General features: G+C 44.8%; 1 protein-coding gene across 1 annotated transcript in view; it reads left to right on the plus strand.

Moving 5' to 3' along the window:
• The window catches only part of LOC126355738 (uncharacterized), a 189431-nt gene that overhangs the window by 77346 nt on the left and 89608 nt on the right, over nt 1-22477 (plus strand). Inside the window, exon 2 of the mRNA XM_050006113.1 lies at nt 22017-22202. Coding sequence (XP_049862070.1) covers nt 22017-22202 — 186 coding nt within the window. The remainder of the gene's footprint in view (nt 1-22016; nt 22203-22477) is intronic.

Here is a 22477-nt window from a genome sequence, read left to right on the forward strand (position 1 = left end):
TAATCACTAATCAGTTGGCACACGCGCTTGGAGATACTAACGAACCTAAAAACATACTACTCCTAATAGCTATAATTTTTAGTCTGCAAATGAAGTAAATACTGATGTAATGCTGTTCTATACACTGTCCTCAGTAACCAATAGAAATATCTGCTTTCATACTGTTTACACCCTGTATATATACACTCCTGGAAATGGAAAAAAGAACACATTGACACCAGTGTGTCAGACCCACCATACTTGCTTCGGACACTGCGAGAGGGCTGTACACGCAATGATCACACGCAAGGCACAGCGGACACACCAGGAACCGCGGTGTTGGCCGTCGAATGGCGCACCGCCGCCGTCAGTGTCAGCCAGTTTGCCGTGGCATACGGAGCTCCATCACAGTCTTTAACACTGGTAGCATGCCGCGACAGCCTGGACGTGAACCGTATGTGCAGTTGACGGACTTTGAGCAGGGGCGTATAGTGGGCATGCGGGAGGCCGGGTGGACGTACCTCCGAATTGCTCAACACGTGGGGCGTGAGGTCTCCACAGTACATCGATGTTGTCTCCAGTGGTCGGCGGAAGGTGCACGTGCCCGTCGACCTGGGACCGGACCGCAGCGACGCACGGATGCACGCCAAGACCGTAGGATCCTACGCAGTGCCGTAGGGGACCGCACCGCCACTTCCCAGCAAATTAGGGACACTGTTGCTCCTGGGGTATCGGCGAGGACCATTCGCAACCGTCTCCATGAAGCTGGGCTACGATCCCGCACACCGTTAGGCCGTCTTCCGCTCACGCCCCAAATCGTGCAGCCCGCCTCCAGTGGTGTCGCGACAGGCGTGAATGGAGGGACGAATGGAGACGTGTCGTCTTCAGCGATGAGAGTCGCTTCTGCCTTGGTGCCAATGATGGTCGTATGCGTGTTTGGCGCCGTGCAGGTGAGCGCCACAATCAGGACTGCATACGACCGAGGCACACAGGGCCAACACCCGGCATCATGGTGTGCGGAGCGATCTCCTACACTGGCCGTACACCTCTGGTGATCGTCGAGGGGACACTGAATAGTGCACGGTACATCCAAACCGTCATCGAACCCATCGTTCTACCATTCCTAGACCGGCAAGGAAACATGCTGTTCCAACAGGACAATGCACGTCCGCATGTATCCCGTGCCACCCAACGTGCTCTAGAAGGTGTAGGTCAACTACCCTGGCCAGCAAGATCTCCGGATCTGTCCCCCATTGAGCATGTTTGGGACTGGATGAAGCGTCGTCTGACGCGGTCTGCACGTCCAGCGCGAACGCTGGTCCAACTGAGGCGCCAGGTGGAAATGGCATGGCAAGCCGTTCCACAGGACTACATCCAGCATCTCTACGATCGTCTCCATGGGAGAATAGCAGCCTGCATTGCTGCGAAAGGTGGATATACACTGTACTAGTGCCAACATTGTGCATGCTCTGTTGCCTGTGTCTATGTGCCTGTGGTTCTGTCAGTGTGATCATGTGATGTATCTGAGCCCAGTAATGTGTCAATAAAGTTTCCCCTTCCTGGGACAATGAATTCACGGTATTCTTATTTCAATTTCCAGGAGTGTATTTATTTATTCCCTGTGAAATTTCCTGGTAGATTAAACCTGCATGCCGGAACAGGAATTAAACAGAGGACGCATTTTACTCTCACAAGCAACTACTCTACCGACTGAGGTACCCACGTGCAACTCACGACCTGCGTTCCCAGCTTTACTACCAACCAGTACCACATCTCCCGTTGTCGAAAATTCACAGTAGTTCGCCACATATGTCCATTCTGGATGCATTTCTCCTGTTAGGCGTTAGGCTGGTGCGCTCAAATTGCCTTTAGCCTTTGCGTTATGTAATTTACAATTTTAGTACAACGTTTTAGTATGTAGAACAAGTGGTGCTTATGACACGATGGTGGTTAAGCGATGTAAGATTCTCTTCATTTTACCACCTTGTGGTGGCCCTCGGCAACTTTGGGCAGGGACTGGAATGTCGGAAGTATTGTATTGAAAAGGATGTGGCGAGCAACTGATAAGTGTGATATAGGTATCGTAAAACGAGTAGGATGACAGTTGGTCAAGGAAATTGTGGTTTCGTATCTCATTACTTGGATCATACTTCACTATAGCTCAAAAGAAATGCTTTCATTCGTTGTGCGCTCATAGGCAGCACACCGCGCATGGTACACGCGGCGCTCGGGGACCACAGCACAGCTAGGACACCTGAAGACGGGCTTATTAACAGTCCGAAACAGGTCATGTGAAAATATAGTAACATACAACTGAAGGGGTATTTTCAACCTCTGCCTTTTAAGAGATCTGACAGTGCATGCTTACAAGATCCAACTTACACAAGAGTTGAAGCCTTCAGATAATAGAAAGAGACATCGGTCTGCTCATTGGGTCTTAGCTCGTCTTTTTACAAAAAGAACAATTTTCTCAGACGAGGCGCACTTCCACCTCAGTGCGTACGTCAATAAGCAGAACTGCAGAATTTGGGGCAACGAAAATCCGTGAGTACCTCTGGGAGATGCATCTGCAACGCACGACTAGGTTCTATGCAGGAGGTGTGAGCGGCCCTCGCTTTTTTGAAAATGATGAGAGAGCTATCGTCATTGTGAACGGCGACCGTTACCGAAACATGCTTTATGATCGGTTTTGACCTCGTGTAGATGAAAATGGCGATTTTTGGTGTCAACAAGATAGTGCGACATGCCACACATCCCGTGAAACGGTTGCTCTACTGAATGAAAAGTTTACTCAAAAAATTGTCTCTTTGAAAGGCAACCAGCAGTAGATTGACACATCACGCGTTCTTACGACTTGTAACGTTCTTTTTTTTGTGGGAATTTGTAAAACCAAAGGTGTACGCGAACAAACCAGAACAGTACACCAACTGAAGGATGAAATTAAAAGGGTTATTAACGACATCGCTCTAGATGTTTTTGAACGCGTCATCGAAAATTTCACTTGCCGCGTGGCCTTGGATGGTCATATGGAGGATATAATTTTTCCAACACAAATGAGAGAAGTTACGTAATGTGTTGGTAGAAAAAGACAGTGCATTTTCAACTAATTTTGTACCTTCTATATCACTTTAATATTCTTCCCTGCAGGCCAGACACCCTCTATCTCCATCACATGCTACAATGCTAAACTGGCGCGAAACGGAGCCTGTGGCAAATGAGTACCGTAATTAACCAAAAAGATGTCGAACACAAGAAACTATGACTCGAATGAAGAAACGTCTGGAACACCGTTAATCGGTGCCAGTGAGGATTAAGAGATCGTCGTGTCGAAACATTATCAAAGACGACCTTGGTATGTATCCTTAAAATGTACTGTTGAGAATGAGTTCAGACAATAAAGGCAAGTGCCCCGGTCCAGACTGTATACCTGTTAGGTTCCTTTCAGAGTATGATAATACACTAGCACCATACTTAGTTATCACATAGAACCGCTCGCTCCACAAAACATCTGTGCCTAAGGACTGGAAAGCTGCACAAATCAGACCAGTACTCAAAAAATGAAACAGCAATAATCCGCTGAATTACAGACCCAAACGTTGAGACCGAGTGCTTCTCAGCGCTTCAGTCTGGAACCGCGTGACCGCTACGGCCGCAGGTTCGAATCCTGCCCTGGGCATGGATGTGTGTGATGTCCTTAGGTTAGTTACGTTTAGGTAGTTCTAAGTTCTAGGGGACAGTTGACCTCAGATGTTAAGTCCAATAGTGCTCAGAGCTACTTGAACCATTTTCAATAGAGCCAAATCACTCACGCTTATTTGCAGTAGGATTTTTGAATATATTCTGTGTTCAGATATTATGAATTACCACGAACAAAACGATCTATAGGCACATAGTCAACACGGATTTACAAAATATTGTTGTTGTGAAACGCAGCTATCACTTTACTCACTTGGAGTAATGAGTGCTATCGACTGGGGTTTAGAATTGGTTGCATATTTCTGGATTTCCAAAGGCTTTTGATGCAATTCCTGCAAGCGACTTCTTATCACATTATGCGACTGGATTCGTGAGTTTCTATCGGAAAGCCGAGAGTTCGTATTAACTGATGGAAAACAATCGAGTAAAATAAAAGTTATATCTGGTGTTCCCCAAAGATGTGTTACAGGTTCTCTTCTGTTTCTAATCTACACACCTGGAAATTGAAATAAGAACACCGTGAATTCATTGTCCCAGGAAGGGGAAACTTTATTGACACATTCCTGGGGTCAGATACATCACATGATCACACTGACAGAACCACAGGCACATAGACACAGGCAACAGAGCATGCACAATGTTGGCACTAGTACAGTGTATATCCACCTTTCGCAGCAATGCAGGCTGCTATTCTCCCATGGAGACGATCGTAGAGATGCTGGATGTAGTCCTGTGGAACGGTTTGCCATGCCATTTCCACCTGGAGCCTCAGTTGGACCAGTGTTCGTGCTGGACGTGCAGACCGCGTCAGACGACGCTTCATCCAGTCCCAAACATGCTCAATGGGGGATAGATCCGGAGATCTTGCTGGCCAGAGTAGTTGACTTACACCTTCTAGAGCACGATGGGTGGCACGGGATACATGCGGACGTGCATTGTCCTGTTGGAACAGCAAGTTCCCTTGCCGGTCTAGGAATGGTAGAACGATGGGTTCGATGACGGTTTGGATGTACCGTGCACTATTCAGTGTCCCCTCGACGATCACCAGAGGTGTATGGCCAGTGTAGGAGATCGCTCCCCACACCATGATGCCGGGTGTTGGCCCTGTGTGCCTCGGTCGTATGCAGTCCTGATTGTGGCGCTCACCTGCATGGCGCCAAACACGCATACGACCATCATTGGCACCAAAGCAGAAGCGACTCTCATCGCTGAAGACGACACGTCTCCATTCATCCCTCCATTCACGCCTGTCGCGACACCACTGGAGGCGGGCTGCACGATGTTGGGGCGTGAGTGGAAGACGGCCTAACGGTGTGCGGGACCGTAGCCCAGCTTCATGGAGACGGTTGCGAATGGTCCTCGCCGATACCCCAGGAGCAACAGTGTCCCTAATTTGCTGGGAAGTGGCGGTGCGGTCCCCTACGGCACTGCGTAGGATCCTACGGTCTTTCTTGTGCATCCGTGCGTCGCTGCGGTCCGGTCCCAGGTCGACGGGCACGTGCACCTTCCGCCGACCACTGGCGACAACATCGATGTACTGTGGAGACCTCACGCCCCACGTGTTGAGCAATTCGGAGGTACGTCCACCCGGCCTCCCGCATGCCCACTATACGCCCTCGCTCAAAGTCCGTCAACTGCACATACGGTTCACGTCCAGGCTGTCGCGGCATGCTACCAGTGTTAAAGACTGCGATGGAGCTCCGTATGCCACGGCAAACTGGCTGACACTGACGGCGGCGGTGCACAAATGCTGCGCAGCTAGCGCCATTCGACGGCCAACACCGCGGTTCCTGGTGTGTCCGATGTGCCGTGCGTGTGATCATTGCTTGTACAGCCCTCTCGCAGTGTCCGGAGCAAGTATGGTGGGTCTGACACACCGGTGTCAATGTGTTCTTTTTTCCATTTCCAGGAGTGTATATGAACGGTTCAGAAAACGATCTGAGAAGCCATCTTAGATAGTTTGCAGATGATGCCGCCATTTCCCGTGTTGCAAAGTCATCAAAACCAACTGCAAAATGATTTAGACAAGATATCTATATGGTGCGAAAAGTGGCGATTGACTCTAAGTAATGAAAAATATTAGGTCATCCAGATAAGTACTAAAATGAATCCATATAATTTGGGTTACATTATAACTCACAAAAATACTTATGTTGTCAATTCAGCTAAGTACCCAGGGATTACAGTTAAGAACAACTTAAACTGGAATGATCACTGATATGAAGGGCTTATCTCAATAGTGGTACAAGTCCATTTTTGTTCATTCTGAGATACAGAGTCCTAAAGTTAAATGGGCGCTGAAAATTCTACAGTTGAGATACCAGAAATATTCAAGCATATGGCTTCTTGCTAGAGATGAACCTTTCTTTCTGTTTGTTTGGGTCATTAATATCAGAAGCGTTATAGACATAAAATTGAAGGTAATGGACTTGTACCACTATTGAAATAAGCCCTTCATATAATGTTTGGGGAAAGCGAACTAAAGAAGCATTTTATTGGTTTTATTGGCAGAACACTTAGAAGATGCAACAGATCTTTTAAAGAGACTTTCTACACTACGTTTGTCTGCCTCTTCTGGAGTACTGCTGTGCGGTGTAGGATCCGCATCAGATAGGACTCACTGAATACATCGGAAAAGCTCAAAGAATGGCAATTAGATTTGTACTATCTCGAAACTGGAAGGAGATTATGACGAGTTGGGGTGGAAATCATTAAAACAAAGGCGTTTTACGTGCGGCGAGATATCTTCACGGAAATTCTATCACCAACTTTCTCCTCCGAATGGGAAAATATTTTGTTAACGCCAGCCTGTATAGAGAGAAGTGATCATCGTAATAAAATAAAGAAATCAGAGCTCGTTTTCCCCGCGTACTGTTCGAGAGAGGGACGGTAGAGAAATACAATGAGAGTTGTTCGCTGTACCCTCTGACGCGCATTGCAGAGTAGCCACGTAGATGTAGATATAGATGTAGATGTAAATCTCTGGTGGATAAGGAGTAAACAGTGTCACGGCCGGAAATACGTCCCAAGGGAAGTATACCGATTTGAAGGTGTAGGTAAAAGATTTTTCGCAGCGTAGGGTGCAGGGATTAAAAGCACACATCAGAACGAGCTAGGCATGTGGGGGTGTTTTGTCTGTACTGGTGTTTTAGCTTCACACTAAAAAGAGCAGTGATGTTGTCGGTGACCACTGTAAGTCGTGAACAGCAATCAAGCAGCTGACGCTACTCCCGTTATATCCTCGCGTCGTCGTCAAGGACAACATTACTGTCCTCTCGAGTATGATGCTAAAACAATAGTACAGCCAGCACATTTCCACTATTCTGGTGTGTTCCCGCGTGTGTTTTCAGTTACTGAAACGTGTGCTGTCAAAGATCGTTTGTCTCTACCTTCAGGTGGGTGTACCTTCCTTGGAACGCAGTTCCGGACCTATATCCAAAAACCTTTTTCGCCCCTTTTCCTGTCAGGGACTTCTTGCTGCTGTTTGTCCCCTTTTAGTAAAATAAGGAGAAATTACTGTGTACACAATCTGCGAATCGCATTATTTCCATTCAGCGCATTTTGTGGTCCGTCTGTTCAAGTTGCGTCTCTGAGGGGAAGAAGGAGCTCGTGGAAGGCCACTTCTAAATGGGTAGAGAAAATTAACAGGAGGTTCTATCTGTTTACATAACGCAGAAGTGAAGTAAATGCACAAAGAAATGCACCCGCAATCGTAAAAGTCGGAGCTGCAACATGATACAGGCAAAATAAAGGAAATACCACTGTATACAAGTGATAAATTATCACAAACGAGAATATTTGCCTTGTCATTAATAAGCAATTATCAACTCTGATACACTTCATCGACCGTAATTTCAACAGCAAGTAACAGTTCTTCGTGCTGGCCTGTTTGAGCGATATCTATTTTTTTTAAAAACATAGAGCATAAATAAAACGCGCCCGTGTCCGTTATCAGGTGTAAGTGTACTGAATACTCTCTTGACACTTCAGTCGAAGAGCGTTGTTTACTGCCACTCACAGGGTGCTTGAACTCAGACCTATGGACAACATCCCGGACACAATGGTACAATATTTGCTCGTCTTCGTCGCCGCTCCCAGATGTGGGTGGCAGTTGAGTTGCCGTATATCAGGCTGGTTTATCAACACTCTTCACGAAGCCACATGTCCTGACGAAACACATTTTGCAGAAACGCGAATTTGAAATGAAATCCTTCAGCCCTTTTTCCAGAGGGACCCTCAACTCGCGACGATTATGCTGCGATACATAAACGCCGAAGTGTCCGCCTAGCCTTAACGCGGCTCTGCTCTCACAAGCTTTCGCGTCCTCAGTCTGATCCCAGAGACACTCGTTGCGGCCCCTCACAGGCTGACATATTTCCGTTATATCCTACGCACTCCGCGAGCCTCTGCAGAGTGCGTGAAGAAGAGTGTATCATACCAAACTTAGCGACTTTTTCTCCCATTCCATTCACCATGTGTTGTGTGAAAAGGAAAATGACAGTTTATTCGCCTCTACGCGCGCCTTAATCCTTCTTATCTTACTGTCATGGTTCCTACACGAGATATACACGGTGGGCAAAGTAGAACTGGCCTCGAAAATATTTCACTCACTTTAAGAGAGTCAACCCAACCGGGACAGATAACGTAAGCTGAGTCACCTATCTTAAGGTGCATGTAACACACTGCGGAACAAAATTAAAGGATCACTCTTTCGAAACCACGTAATTGTCTCCGACTGCCACGCATTAAGTTTGAAAATTCGTTGAAAGGTGCCTACAGGCTTCCCCTGAATGAGGCAAATGCCTGAAGCCCTAAGATGTTGCCTTCTGGTTGACGACGCTCCAGACAGCAAATAGTCGACACATGCCGAAAATGGGCCACAGTTCACAACGTCACGTGAGCTGCTAGGTAGGTTAGTGATGTAATATTGGAGCCAAATTTCACCACTATTATGCCCGACGCCACCGTGGACAAGTCACTCTCTTACCCACATTTTACTTCTTTTGACGCCTCTGTGAAGGAAGTCCAAACCTCGAAACCCAGAGTTGAAGTCACGCGGCCGGTCGTTGTGGCCGAGTGGTTCTAGGCGTGCAGTCCGGAACCACGCGGCTGCTACGGTCGCACGTGCGAGTCCTGCTCGGGCGTGGATGTGTGATGCCCTTACGTTAGTTAGGTTTAAGTGGTTCTAATTCTGGGGACTGATCACCTCAGGTGTTAAGTCCCATAGTGCTTAGGGCCATTTGAACCATCTGACATCACGCGATTTTCCAATGGGTAGCCGAGACAACATTTCAGACACACCATCGCTCAGAATCGACACAAAAAGACCTCAGAAGATGACATAAAAAGCGTCAATGAAGCCCTGGGGTGTTAATTCCCACACATTTCGCGGGCGGAAACGGCAGTTCGCAGTGCGATGACCAAATGGAAAACATTCTTGACAACCTTGGACACTGCTGATACCCTCGGACGTTTCAACCCTTCTCTGACACTGTGAGACTACATCCCCACTGAACGTAATCGCACACCTTTGGACTGCAGCGCGACTGCAATTTTTGCTCTCGTGTCAGGTTGGAACTTCTAGGGACCGTTCAAAACCGTTCGACGAAATTTGAACGTAACCCAAAGCAGTAAAGGCTACTTACGCTTTCCCATCCTCTTGTTTTACGCTCCCATATTAACAGGTGCTTGAATAATATAGCAAAAGATCCCTCTAAGGCTCCTCCCCACAGCTCGTCAACACCCTCGCTGCCACCCATGCACAACTGTTGAGCACATTACAAATCTACCCGTCAGGAACTTCGACACCAGCCTCGCGGCTGTTCTAGCGCCTGGAGGTAGGCAAACCCCACCTAAAGGATGTCAGAAGGGTTGCCAAAGTAGCCACCGATAAGAAAACCGCTTGATTTCAATGCTGGGCGTCGCAGTTCTGACCTCCAACGCAGAGGTGCCACAAGAAGGGGTGAAATGTAGCTGAGAGGGGCTGATACAACCTTCCTATCACGTGACGCGTCCACGGTGGCTTTGAGAAGAACTGCGATGAAATTTGGTGCCAATGCGACACCGTTAAACCACTTTACAGCTCACATGAACTTCTGAGCTTTTCAGCGACCGCACAATGACGTCACGGGGTGCCACAATTTTGCTCCATTATATAGGAAGACTGTAGGCACCTATGAGCCAAATTTCACACTTCTGTGGCGCAATGGGAGGGAATTATGGAGTTTTGAAGAAGTGATCCTTTAATTGTGTGGCGGAGTGTACTTTTTGGGGTTGTATTATTTTGGCCACCCATAATAAGGCCGCTGATGATCGCTGAACTTAGCGCCCTGGAACGACAATCATCATCGTAATCTACACTGAAGCGTCAGCGAAACTGGTACAGGCATGCTTATTCAAACACAGAGATACGTAAACAACCAGAACACGGCGCTGCCGGTGGCAACACCTATACAACACAATACACGGCTGGCGCAATTGTTAGATCGGTTACTGGTGCTACAGTGGTAGGTTATCAACATGTAAGTGAGTTTGAAAGTGGAGTTAAAGTCGGAGCACGAGCGATGGGGCACAGCATCTCCGAGGCAGCGATGAAGTGGGCATTTTCCAGTACGACCATTTCACGAGAGTACCGTGAATATGAGGAATCCGGTAAAACATCAAATCTCCGACATAAACACTATTGAGCATATCTGGGATGCCTTGCAACGTTCCTCTCGTACTCTTACAGGATTTATGGATAACCCTGCAGGATTCATGGTGTAAATTCCCTCCAGCACTACTTCAGACATTAGTCTAGTCCATGGCACTTCGTGTTGCGGCACTTCTGCGTGCTCGCGGGGGCCTGCACGATATTAGGCAGGTGTATCAGTTTCTTTGGCTCTTCATTGTATATTGATTGGCCTGTGTAAATGACGTCGTCGTCAAGAAATAGGCTGTCTACAAGAAACAGATGATATCAGCTGTTTGTTGCGTCCTCCACGTTGATCATATTTGTTAGTATCCTATTTCTTTCTTTTAAATGATGATCTGTATGTGCCGTCCATACCAGCTCAACTACTCGACTTGAACATTGGATTCAAGGTGCGTAGAACAATGTTGCAAACTGACTGTAAGTGTAGTCGTGCGACAAATGGTACCAACACTAAAGACTTGTAGGGAAAACTAGAGAAGTCAAGTGACACAGTTGGTGATTGTAATCCATCGGTCAGACTAGGAGTAGTCTATATGCTGGCAACGGGTTTCAAACTCTCTTTTCTCTTATCGTCATACAAGACGACCACGACACCAAACTCTAGAAACATCCATTACTGTCACCTACACTCAATAGATACACACCAAACCCACACAAAGCGAACGAAGGCTGTATCGTGTGAGAGGAATGAAAACCGTTTCTAGTTGGGCGGCTGGACAATTAATCCCTTGGGATCCCCCGGCCAACAGTGCCTTGTCGGTCATCCTTTGTTTATAGAACAAACTGTTTGAGCTATTTTCTAGGGTTCTGAACATCAATCCGGAAAAATGGAGCTCTGATAGGATCAGTTTGTTGTCTGTCTGTCCGGCTCTTAAAAACTTTTTCTCAGAAACGGGTCGACGTATCAATGTATGTAGCACACTAAGGTCTACAGACCCTTCGAGCTATAAAAAAAATGAAGCTTCTACGTCAATGGAGTCAGAATCTTACGTACTTTGATACTCGCAAATTGATTCATCAAAACTTGTAACATGTTTCCCCGCGGCCTTGAATCATGAAATTTAGTAAGAAGCAAGTAAAGGAAAAAGATCGGAAAATTGTTAATTCGCAAATGCCTGACAAAAGAAATTTTGTTGTTGTTTGTTATCGAACTGTCTGTCTGTCTATCTGTCTGTCTGTCTGTCTAAGATGTCTTTTACTGAGGAACACACTCAGGTTAACGGTTACTTGGCCATGAACAAAAATTTAAGCTTCTAAGTCAGTGCTGCCTTAATAAACGGCTATTTACGTCGCATATTTTCTCCCTCGCACAGTCACTCACTCATTGAAAGCTGTGGGGTGCTTCCCACCGAGCTAGAATCATGAAATTTTGCAAGAAGCAGGGCTTCTTGGTACAAGTGAAGGAAAAAACCAGTATATTGTTCATTTGTAATTATATCACAGGAGAAAATTCTCTTTTGTCGTTTCTTACTCTACTTTAGACTTGAAACATTCTCGAAAGTCTTGGAATTCCCGGAACCTACATCTCGCCAGTACAAGCATCGATAACAGGCAAATAACGTCGAGATTCTCGAGTGCCGAATGGATGAACTGTCAGTTCACGTAATGAAGTTTCTACGGAACTCTCAGAGCGCGAATCCTACACGCACTTGGCTAATTTTGTATTTTTATTTCATGAAACAGTTTTCCATGTAAGGCATCGTTAATTAATCGGCTGTTGTTATCATGCACGCAGTCATTTCCGGAGCCAACCGACATGAACAGTGCTCCTTCAGCTGTTGTTGTGAGCTGCGTTCTTTCTCGGTTATTCCAAGAACATTCCGCTTCTCTCTCTGACGTCAGCTCTCCACCTCCTCCGTGCTTTCCTTTTTCGCCTCTGATCTGTTGTCGTTCCGAGCATTATAGTTGTCTTTAGTGCGTCTTATGCCCTCGTAATGTGTTCAGACTACTACAGCTTAGTCTGGAGCATTTTGATCTCGGAACACACCTTCGTCTTATTGTCTACAATAGCGTTTTCTCTTCAAAACACTCTCAGGAAGTCTTCTTCAAACCCACATTTCAAAAGACTTGATTTTCGTATGATCGAATTCATTACGTGTTCGTGAATCACACCAATACAAAAGTACTGGAAATATTAAATCGTAAATCCTTTTTATTTTCATCGACAGTGAAAGTTTACTTTAATAATTTGTGTGATTTAATTACAGTATAGCACTTATTTTTAGCAACGTCTGAAGAAACAGACACTGGCGGCCATCAGCTGAAGTTTATTCGCAACTGCAGAATCTTTCTATAGGGTGGGGCACATAAAAATGTCCCGGAGAACAGAGTTCCAGGGGATAGAGAAACACAGCAGAGGAAAGCAAATACAGTACTAACTTGACTATAGCAGATGTTGAAAGTAGGCACCATTCATATCTTGGCACTTCTGCACCCAGGTCGGCAAGTGGCTGAAGGCGGCTCCAAGCTGGAATGCTGGAATTGATGCAATCTGATCCGAAATGTTCTGCTGCACTTCTTGAAGGCTGTGAGGGATGTTGTGATTCATCTTAGATTTGGCGGTCCGCACATAAAGCAATAGCACATTGACAGATCAGGTGATCTGGGTGTCCAGCTAGGGGCGTGAGCAGCCTACAGGTCTACGTAGAGTATTCGTCTGCGTGATGGACGTGGTATGCCGGTCTCTTGCGACAGATGTCGGGTTGATGCCCTCGTGATGTGTTCAGAGTATTTTGTCTGGAGCATTTTGATCTCGAAACACATCTTCGTCTTATTGTCTGCAAAAGCTTTTTCTCTTCAAAAACGTCTTAGGAATTGTTCTCCAAACCCATATTTCAAAAGACTCGATTATCGTATGATCGAATTCATACGAAAGTTGCTGAAGGCGGATCAAAGCTGGACTGCTGGAATTGCTGCAGTCTGATCCGAAATATTCTGCTGCAGCTCTTGAACGCTATGAGGGCTGTCGTGATACGAGGCGTTTTTTTAAAGGAAGTAGTGTTTTGAAATTAAAAAAGACGATCTAAGATATCTCAATAATTTTATTTTTACATCAAAGCATGTACCTTAATCTACTTTTCTACATGATTTCCGCCAATATTGAGGCACTTGTCATAACGTTGTACCAGTTTTTGAATGCCCTCCTCATAGAAGTCTGCCGCCTGACTTGCTAACCACTGCATCACCATTGTTTTGACATCGTCTTGAAGACGCTAGCCTCCCAGGTGTTTCTTCAAGTGCAGCAATAGATGGTAGTCACTGGGCGCAAGATCGGGGCTGCCCGGAGGATGATCTGGAGTTTCCCACCGAAAAGATGTGATGAGATCTTTGGTCTGATTCGCCACATGCGGACGGGCATTGTCTTGCAGCAAAACGATGCCCTTGCTCAACTTCCATGGACTGTTGCTTTAATTCTGGTGTGACGTAGGCCACCCATGTTTCATCGCCCGTAACAATTTGGCTTAAGAAATCATCCCCATCGCTGTGGTACTGCTCAAGGAAAGTCAATGCACTGTATAAACGTTTGGTTTTGTGTACATCCATCAACATTTTCGGTACCCAACGTGCGCACAATTTTCGGTAATTCAAGTGCTCGGGCACAATGCCATACAAAACACTACGAGAAACAGGAAAGTCATCCCGCAAGGAGGAAATCGTAAAGCGTCTGTTCTCTCTCACCTTATTGTCCACATCCTGCACCAAACTTTCATTAACGACCGAAGGACGCCCACTCCGTTGTTCATCGTGCACATTTGTGCGGCCATCTTTAAATGCTCTCATCCACTTTCTTAGCATTCCATCACTCATAATTTTTTCTCCATAAACTGCACAGATCTCACGATGAATCGCTATTAGGCGTTTAGCACTAAGAAATCTTATAACAGCCCGTACTTCACAGTCGGAAGGACTCACGATTATCGGAGGCATCTTAAATACTCAGTACGCAACGTAAACAAGGAAGTATCAGACTGTAATGGCGTCAGTGCATAGATTAAGGTACAGGCTTTCATGTAAAAATAAAATTATTGAGATATCTTAGCACGTCTTTTTTTAATTTCAAAACGGTACTTACTTAAAAAAAACACGACTAGTACGCTTTAGACTTGAGGGCTCCCCGTACAAAGTAATCGCACACTGACGGATCAGGTGATCTGGGTAGGCAGCTAGGGCCGCGACCACACTACAGGTCCAGTTGGAGTCTTCGTCCGCAGGACAGACGTAATATGCCGGTCTGTTGCGACAGGTATCGGGTTGATCTGGTAGGACAGCGAAGCATTTTCTGGTGAACTGCAGCCCCATTTTCAGGCGCGCGGGCATGTTTCGGAATGTTTGCTGTCGTGTTCAAAACAGATCCTGTCTGACGCCATTTTCGGACCAAGCGCTGCGTGGCACTCTTCTTCTAGCACTTTGACACCATTAAATTTCTCAGCAAACACCTGACCACACCGTTTACACGACTTTTGTTTTCACGTAACTTTCCACAATAAACACCCGCTGCTCCACTGTGCGTATCATCGTCCACTTTACACTGCCCCACTCACACTGGAAGAGCCCGCACTATGAACCGCTGTGGATCACGTGGCGGACACACACGTGATGTGTGCGTCACGGGGTGTGGTACACGCTCGGCGTGGCCACTTTTATTTGGCCCACCCTGTATTAGCTGCATTAGGTATGAAAATATTATCTACTGCTGACACGTCACTGTCTGTGCCAAACTCGAATCCTGGTTGACCGCTTGTCGCGAGCGGCGGAGTTAACAACTTCGGCTCTCTTAACAAGCTTCCGGGTCGACTCAAATTTCCATATCTCTCGCTCGCAACTTCAATTCAATTGCGACTCGGATGGTCGCAGTTTTTAGGTCGGCAGCTCGCAACAAGTGGGAAATGCGACTTCATTCCCCATGTGGCACAAATCTTCATGTGTCACTAATAGGTGATGTCTCCATACCTAACGCAGCTGTCAGATTCTTTCCGCAAATACGAATAAATTTCATAAATTTAGCACAGCTGCAAGATCGTCACCAATGCCTGTTTGTTCATCTGTTGTTAAAAATAAGTACAGGTCTTACTAGGTGAAATGACAATCATAATACTAATGTTCAATACATTTGTCTCTTTGAAACACTGGCGGGAATACAAGTAAAGTTGCGAGTGATGGAGTCGTAGACAGTATGACACATGGAAGTTTGGGTTTCTATGAAGGCTATCACTTCTTACATTTATGAGAGACTTACACCGTCAGATGCCCGACCTATGAATAACGTAAATAGGTCGTGTTGACACTTTCTAGCTTTTTCCACAACCAATATTACACATGTTTTTTGCCCACTGGTACCTCTTCCATTTCTCCACCAAGTTTATTTCCTTGACAACTCTGTCCAGATACAATGTGGACCACTTTTAAGGGTAAACTTCTTGGGATGTGGAAGCAAATCTATTGTTCAGTTTGTATATTGTATTTTTCACTATATCCAAAATTTTTGGACATAATAATGTGATTAATTTAGTTACCTCATTTCCTGAATTTCCCAGTAGTTCCGTTTACAGAGCATCAATCCCTAGACCTCTTATTTCCATTTTCTTAGGGCCAATTTGAAAATATCCTCTGTAATTGTAGTTTCAGTATTGTATATGAGTGATTTTATACTTCTCCATTGGTCTTGTATATGTTGTACATATAATCTTTCCGTCCTCTAATCTCTTTTCTGTCGTTTTCTTCTGTTGTCTAATACATCTCTAAGGAGTACTTATTATCATATTTTTAACATGTTTTTGAAATTATGTATTACTTCATGCCGAGCCCTCGGCAGAATTCTTTCATCAGTCTCCAAACATGGAAATATTTACAGCAGTCTGAGTAGATTTTATCAGCTATCAGATAAAGGTGTGATCTCTAATCACTGATACCTCCAGCATTAAACGGCTTTCGTTTGATCGTCTACAACGAAAAGGAGCAAACACGATTGCGCTGAGTCGTTCTTCCTTTCCCACGCCTTTAAGCTCCAACATATTTTTTTTTAACTGGAGTAATGCGTTATCGGCGTAGTACGAGTAACATAGTACGTTCTCTCTCTTAAAGATACTGACACGACATAATTCCAAGAAAACCATTTTTTTAATCCAGATGTTTAAACTGTTATTATATGCACCCATTGTCGGCCGCCGTTAACGCATATTGTGTTTTAAATCCGTTTAGTTTGTCTTTTCGCATTAAATGTCACTCATTCCAGTGTTTGGCTTAGAATTGGCGGCAGTGAATGGTTGAAGCGGGGCTTGTTTGTATCTTTTGAGCAAACTTGTGAAAGTTATTTGACATCTGATTACCAATAGGATTCGTCCTCAAACAAACTAACAAGTTTCATATCAGCGCACACTCCGCTGCAGAGTGAAAATCTCATTCTGGAAACATCCCCCAGGCTGTGGCTAAGCCATGTCTCCGCAATATCCTTTCTTTCAGGAGAGCTAGTGCTGCAAGGTTCGCAGGAGAGCTTCTGTAAAGTTTGGAAGGTAGGAGACGAGGTACTGGCAGAAGTAAAGCTGTCAGTACCGGCGTCAGTCGTGCTTCGGTAGCTCAGATGGTAGAGCACTTTCCCGCGAAAGGCAAAGGTCCCGAGTTCGAGTCTCGGTCGGTCACACAGTTTTAATCTGCCAGGAAGTTTCATATCAGCGCACACTCTGCTGCAGACTGAAAATATCATTCTGGAAAGTAACAACAGTTGGGCACTTCAGCTACAACAAACGATCGACCACAATTTCTTCTGGGCTTTTATTCTGGTCCTCTTTGTCCATTGTGCTGACTGATTATCTTGGGAAGATCTGTGTCATCTCTTCCTTTACATGAGATGCATAGAGTGTTCCAGAATCACTGAATTAATGATCAGTGATCAGTTACAAATCTGTTTTTGCAGTAACACGAACTGGGGAAAAGAAAAGAAAGAGGAAGCCGACTGGCAGAATTTGGCATAAAAGACAAACTTTTAATTAGTTCAGACACTTCATTTTCACATTTAAAAATGTTATATACTTCGAGGAGAAACCGGTAAGCTTCATATTGATTATTTGATGGTAAGACGCACAGCCCGAGATCAGTTTTTCAAACGCAAAAAAATTCCAGGGACTGGATGAGAGCTCTGACAATAATTTATAGGTTATGAACTGCAGTGTAAAGTGAAGAAACTGCAGAAAGGTAAGAAATTAGGAGGTGGTATCTAAATACTTTGAAAGAACAAGAGGTTGTCGAAAGTTTCAAAGGGAGCATTAAGCAGCGATTGACTGAAGGGAGAAGAGTACAGTAGGTGATGAGTGGGAGACCATGAAAGGTGAAGTAGTTGTGGCAACAGAGAATCGAGTAGGCAAAAATGTAAGTGTGAATCCTTGGACAACATAGAAGATATTCAATTTAATTCATGAATAGAGAAAATATAACAATGCAGTAAATGAAGCAGGCGAAAGAGAATACAGCCGTTTAAGAAATGTGACTGACAGAAAGCGAAAAGCGAAAAAGCAGAAATGGCCCAAGGACAAATACAAAACGATAAATGCATGTATAACTATGGTTCTTGAACTAATTGTTCAAAACAGTTTCCTGAGAAAGCATACAGCATGATTCCGGCCGTTTTACCCTTTAAAAATGTCTTTAGTTTGGTGTGTCGGCATGGCATATGAATATTGCTCTGACTTAACTCAGTGAACGATGACTAATCTAACTGCAGCTTCGTCTGGACTGCTGTCGATGACAGCCCTTGGTTCATGGTAAACATTACGATACGCTGTGAGGATTGCAGTAACGTGATGATACTTGCTGATGACTGCTGATGACTCTTCGATAACTGTAACTGGCCGAGCAGAACGGTGCAGTCACTTAAATTGTGCTCGACGGATGAATGTACGAGGGTAATCCGAAAAGTAAGGTCTCCTATTTCTTTATAAGTACATAGACCTGTTTATTTCTACAATGGTTTACATCAGTTTACAGCTTAAACATTTAGCTATTTTTTGACATAATCACCATTTCTGTCGATGTATTTTTGTAGACGCTGTGGCAGTTTTTGTATGTCCATGTCATACCAGCTCGCCGCCATGCTGTTCAGAAAGTTATGAACCTCTTCTTTCACCTTGTCGTCGGGGCTGAATCGCTGGGACCACAATTAACGCTGACAGGTACTGTGGGACTCTGAAGAAACTGAAACGGGCCATTCACAACCGGAGAAGAGGAATGTTGAGCAAGGGCGTACACGTTCTGCATGACAATACATGACAATGCACGCCCACACATCGCTCGGCAAACCGTTGCTCTCCTGCATCAGTTTCAGTGGAACATAATCACCCACCCACCCTATGGTCCTGACTTGGCGCCCAGTGACTATCACCTGTTCCCTAGGTTAAAAGAACATTTGGCCGGAAAGCGATTCAGCTCCGACGACAGCATGGCGGCGAGCTGGTATGGCATGGGCATACAAAAACTGCCATAGCGTCTACAGAAATGCATCGACAGAAATGGTGGTTATGTCAAAAAATAGCTAAATGTTCAAGCTGTAAACTGATGTAAACCATTGTAGAAATAAACAGGTCTATGTACTTATAAAAGAATAGGAGACATTACTTTTGGGATTACCCTCGTACAACTTGCTATCTACACAGCCGTAAAGAAAATTAGTATACCTGGAAAGACGACCGTCGATTTTGATCTGATGACTGCGTATGCCACCTGAGGGTTGTAGATGTACTGATAATTGTTTCAACGTCGTCCGACAACAGATATCGTAATGTCATAGACCCCAGAGCGCCAGCTGTGTCTACCCTATAATAGGAAATGCTCACAGCCAGAAGATTAAGTATCGTGCAAACGTGTCAAGCAAGCAGGAAACTGTGCCACGAAGACCGACTCGTGCTTCCTAAGCTGACTGAGCGAGTTGGAAAGGGGGTCAAATTGAGAGCTTCCCAGTGACGGGATAGCAGATCCTATATCAGCCACATCACAGATAAGAGGACTTGTGAACCTACAGCGAAAAGTTGCAAAGCAGAAATAGCCCGAGGACAAATAGGAAACTATAAATGCATGCATAACTATGGCTCTTGAACTAATTGTACAAAACATTTTTTTTCTGAAAAAGCATTGTAGGGAAGCAGCCTACTCACACCTTATAAAATTCACATCAGTCTTTCCATTGGGTGCCAGCCTAGTCCGCTGTAACTAGCTCTGACGTCATAAATATTGCGCAATACTTTAAAATGAAGTAAATAACCTGAAACGTTTCTAGCATGTCAGGAGTAATACAAAATCAAGATGTGTTGGATATCAGTTCAATAACTTTAACCATTTTCGAAATTTGGACGTTTTTCTGTAAAAATCATTGGCGCAACAGAAAAGAGCTAGAAACTTAAATATTTATATTTAGATTCCTTTTGTATAATACTTTAGTAGAAACAGTACTCTGGATCTCATAAATTAAAATTTTAGTTGAAATTCGCGGTTTTCTGGTCTTTCTCTTAGAAGTTAAGGAAGCAAGATAGATTGAGTAGGCGAATAAATAAAGCTAGGATGTCTAAATTTAAGTAGAAGGGAGATCCGCTATAATCATAAAAATGTGAGAAATTTCAACAGAATAACTATAAAACTGTAGCTATAGTGTATCTCCAAAAAGCAAGTTCAGAGCATGTCTACTGCGTGTAGTGTAATCACATTAATTCTCTTGCCCAAAATATTTGACTTAGCCACGTCAGACTTTTATTATGATTTCTTACTTGTGTGCTGATTGCACAATTAAATTGAAAGCTTCATCGACCATCAGCAAAGGAAGCAATGATTTATTCGATAACGTAAAGTGGTGCATTACTAGCCCAGCGGCTAGTCGGGAGAGCAGATTTGATCAGGCGTTCCCTTAGCCATCTGCACCGCGGCTTTATATGTAAGGACGCTGCGCGAGAAAGAGGAAGGCCCCAGTTCTCTCCAGATGTGCCGGGAGTCGCGTCGCGTCAGTATCGTTGATATAAACATCCTCTGATGAAGTAATAAGTTACTCGGGATACGTGTAACCATGAAAACGTTTTCGAGTGAAGTGTTAATTTTGGGATGACGTTAATGATCTATCTTCAGTTTGCGTATGTCGTATTTTCACGTGCCTCCGCAGGACAGACATTCTACAATTATAAGCGTGGCGTTTGATAAACATTATCATCAAATTATGGCGAGCATTCACTTAAACATTTAATTTGAACAGTTATATTGGCATCAGCGCATTAGACTCTGAACTGCTCTGGTAGTTGGATTGTGTGGATTCTTTTTGGTCTGTGACTTTTAGAATATAGTGAACATTTTAGTGAGAATGGTTTATGATTATGAATCCCAGACAATCTCCTAATTCCTCAGAGCTATAAGCTGTAGCTATAAATGTATTTCTCAGTTGAAGTGGGCACTAGAAATACTAATTACAGGCTTCACGTTTTGCTAATCACTTTCTGGTTGCCAATATTGTAGTTAGAGAGCCAGTGTTGAGAACGGCAGACGACAGCATTAAATAAAAAATAGGAACATTAACAATTATACCACCAGCCGCGCCACAGCATTCTGCACAATTTCGGACGTTTTATCCTTTAAACATGTATTTTTGTAAACACATCGAGTATAGATTGAAGTCGTCACCAAGTGTGATTGTATGAATGGGGTACGTACTTGATACAAGGCTCAAGTTTTCTTTGAACTTTATCATCTGAGTCAGGGGTCAGTAAAAGGAATCTATTACTAATTTATTCCTGTTGTCAAGTATAGTCATTACCCATACTAACTCACAGGAACTATATACTTCACTGTCACTACAAGGTAAGCTACTTCCGACAGCAATAAACGCTCCATCACCGGTTGTATTTAATCTATCCTTTCTGTACACGGTTAGCTCCATTGTGAAATTTTTCGCTGAACTTACTTCCGGCTTCAGCCAGTTTCCTGTACTTTTAATGATGTGAGCTTCAGTACTTTCTATTAGCACTTACTCTGGTTCTATTCCAACACAGCTACGACAATTTACAACTACAATACCGACTGTTACTGTGTCTAACTTCTTGTGTTTGCCTCGCACCCTTTTAGACTGACGCTCTTCCTGTAGTTTCCCGAGATCCTCTAGCCCAAAAAATAACCGCCCAATCCACGCCACACAGCCCCCAAATGGTTCAAATGGCTCTGAGCACTATGGGACTATATATCTATGGTCATCAGTCCCCTAGAGCTTAGAACTACTTAAACCTAAGTAACCTAAGGACATCAAACAACACCCAGTCATCACGAGGCAGAGAAAATCCCTGACCCCGCCGGGAGTTGAACCCGGGAACCCGGGCACACAGCCCCAACTACGCGTGTAGCCGCTTCCTCTGTTTACTGGACCCCTGACCTATTAAGCAGAACCCGGAAACCCACCACCTGATGGCGTAAGTCGGGGAATCTGCAGCGCCGCAGAACACTGATCCAAAGCCTTCGCTCGCCTCTGTACCAACCGACCATAATCGTTCCGTCGACGATGCTACAGATGCTGAGCTCCACTTCCATGTCTTCGTGCGTATTAACACATCGTTTGTACCATGCACTAAATAATAAAAAAAAATGTCACGGAGCAATTGGAATGAGGCTGTACTGTTGTGTTGTGTGCCTGCAGGAGCCTACGACCTGGTCCCGTCCGGGTCGACGGTCGTGGCGAGTGGCGGAGGGTTGTACCTGCGCTATATGGACGTGTTCCCCAACCTGACGGAGTGTGCTGTCGAGGCGCCAGGCATTGGGAAAGCGGTGCTCACCGGGAACAGGACGACGTGGCCGCTCTACTTCGGCACGGGCTATGAAAAAGGTACGAGGGAGCGGTACAGTGGAGTACACTAACTAGGGTACGTAGCGCAGAATATACAGGGTGTTACAAAAAGGTACGGCCAAACTTTCAGGAAACATTCCTCACACACAAATAAAGAAAAGATCTAATGTGGACATGTGTTCGGAAACGCTTAATTTCCATGTTAGAGTTCATTTTAGTTTCGTCAGTATGTACTGTACTTCCTCCATTCACCGTCAGTTGGCTCAATTGAAGGAAGGTAATGTTGACTTCGGTGCTTGTGTTGACATGCGACT

This window comes from Schistocerca gregaria, chromosome 3 (genome assembly GCF_023897955.1).
Source record: "Schistocerca gregaria isolate iqSchGreg1 chromosome 3, iqSchGreg1.2, whole genome shotgun sequence".
In the NCBI taxonomy this organism is placed as follows: domain Eukaryota; kingdom Metazoa; phylum Arthropoda; class Insecta; order Orthoptera; family Acrididae; genus Schistocerca; species Schistocerca gregaria.